Source organism: Littorina saxatilis, linkage group LG9, assembly GCF_037325665.1.
Source record: "Littorina saxatilis isolate snail1 linkage group LG9, US_GU_Lsax_2.0, whole genome shotgun sequence".
In the NCBI taxonomy this organism is placed as follows: Eukaryota; Metazoa; Mollusca; class Gastropoda; order Littorinimorpha; family Littorinidae; genus Littorina; species Littorina saxatilis.
Genome location: NC_090253.1, coordinates 43417261 through 43419294, shown reverse-complemented (window position 1 = coordinate 43419294; position 2034 = coordinate 43417261). Strand labels below are relative to the sequence as shown.

The 2034-nt window shown below is 41.4% G+C and overlaps 1 protein-coding gene across 1 annotated transcript in view; it reads left to right on the top strand.

Annotated features, from left to right (window-relative positions):
* LOC138976179 (tomoregulin-1-like) overlaps positions 1-1816 on the top strand; it is a 14561-nt gene extending 12745 nt beyond the window's left edge. Inside the window, exon 4 of the mRNA XM_070349019.1 lies at positions 875-1816. Within this exon, the coding sequence (XP_070205120.1) occupies positions 875-941 (67 nt within the window). The 3' untranslated portion in view covers positions 942-1816. The remainder of the gene's footprint in view (positions 1-874) is intronic.
* Positions 1817-2034: the final 218 nt, after the last annotated feature.

Sequence of the window (2034 nt, the reverse complement as noted above, 5' to 3'; positions counted from 1 at the left end):
ATACAAATATATATACATGAGAAAATAAGGTGGTCCCGCTGTACAAAGGTTAACTCACACGCACACAGAGTAACATTGTACAACTTATTCTCACATTCAAGCGGGACCACCAAACAAAACTATCATAAAAAAAACACATTTCACGTGGTCAAGCAGATGAACACAAACACAAATCTTCACATTTTAACACTCTCTCCTGTATTCATAAAAGAATCAGTCATTCATGCTGACTAGATAATGACATAATAAAATCACATAAATAAAACCGTTCTTGATATGTACAAAATATGACAAATGTGGGCGTTCACCGCCACAACTGTGGCATCTCTAATATAACTTATAAGAGATTACACAGCAACCCCACACCTTTTTGGCTCACGTAAGTGTAGCCTATGCGATCGTAACTTTGTCTGTCTGTGCGTGCGTTTGTGCGTGCGTGTGTGCGTGTGTGTGTATGTCTGTGGTAGAAACTTTAACATTTCCGAGTCTATGGATTACGTCAGTCTCGGTCAAAAGTGTTCGACGTGTGTGATAGAAACTATTTGAAGACGTCACATTATGACGTAAGAGGGTTAGACGTCACGCAAAGGAATTACTGAAAGTCTCGGTCATTGTTATTGTGAGCGGGCCGAGACTTCTTGGCAGATCCAGGGTCTCGCTTTCTTGCATAGTTTCACCTATGCTTACTGTGTGTGTGTGTGTGTGTGTGTGTGTGTGTGTGTGTGTGTGTGTGTGTGTGTGTGTGTGTGTGTGTGTGTGTGTGTGTGTGTGTGTGTGTGTGTGTATGTGTGACGGAGTGATTGAGTTTGTGTTACTGTTTGTCGATTTCTTACGTGAGCCTTGAAGGCTTCGCCTCTTGTTCTATCTGTTTCAGCTGTTTCTTCGAGAAGGCACGCTGTCAACGTTTTAAACTGCACGTGACACATGCTGGGCGTTGCTGACCTGGATCTCCTGGCATGTTCCTCATGATACCCAACACTTCCCCACATAACTACCGTAAACTACCTTGAAAACGCCCCCCTATACATGTACCAATTTCGATCGAAAGTAGGGGGTGGGCGTTTAATAGGTACAGTACCCTGTGCAGGATCAGTCCCGCGTAAGAAATAGCGGTATTTGATCACATGAAATAAACAAATTAATTGGACATGTTTCTGTGCAAACAAAATGTTACCCTCTTTTTCTGTGACACTCGCGTGTTCTCGTGTATGCCAGTGTTTTGCCAGAATGGAACCTGGAAACTAACCACAAAAATCCCTCGCGTCATGTTTTTTGAACAAATGCACATATCTTAAATAAAAACTGATGACGCAAGATCTGCTTCGTTTAACCAGCATTAGCAGCGAGTGTCTAAACAGAAATCACAAAATAAAACATATTATCTGTAGTTAGTTCTTTTGCTCTGATCCAAGTAATCAAGGGCGAGTACCGCGGTGTATGTCAAACATAGCGTATTCAAACAACAGTTTGTTCACTCGATCTCTGTAAATTCCCAAAGGTCGAGCTCTGCAATATCAAATGTGTCCCACAAACTTCGTCAATTTTAGATTAATGGCTATTCTGTGACTGCTGTTGTAAAGAGAAATCAACGGCATGAATAATATGTCCGTACTGCGAAAACCGAACTTTTTGTTAACACCTGTGGTTCAAATGTGGGGGGGTGGGCGTTTACAAGGTACAGTTTTAGACCCAAAGTCGGGGGTGGGCGTTTATTCGATAATATACGTTTACAAGGTAGTCAACGGTATGTACTAGCCATTTTTACACGATCATTGCAGTCAGTTTTAAGACTGGCAGTTTGAATGACGTATTGTCACTGCAGAAACCCCGGTTAAGAAGATTGATGATGACTGGAAACCCCGGTTAAGGAGAATGATGATGACTGGAAACTCCGCATAAGACGACTGATGATTACAACGATGATGTGAACAATAACATTTAAGATTAAATTACCTTTAAAAACAAGGGTCACACATGATGTCAGAACGGAATAGGATGCTTTGTCTACTTGTTTTGACATACCCAAACCACAAA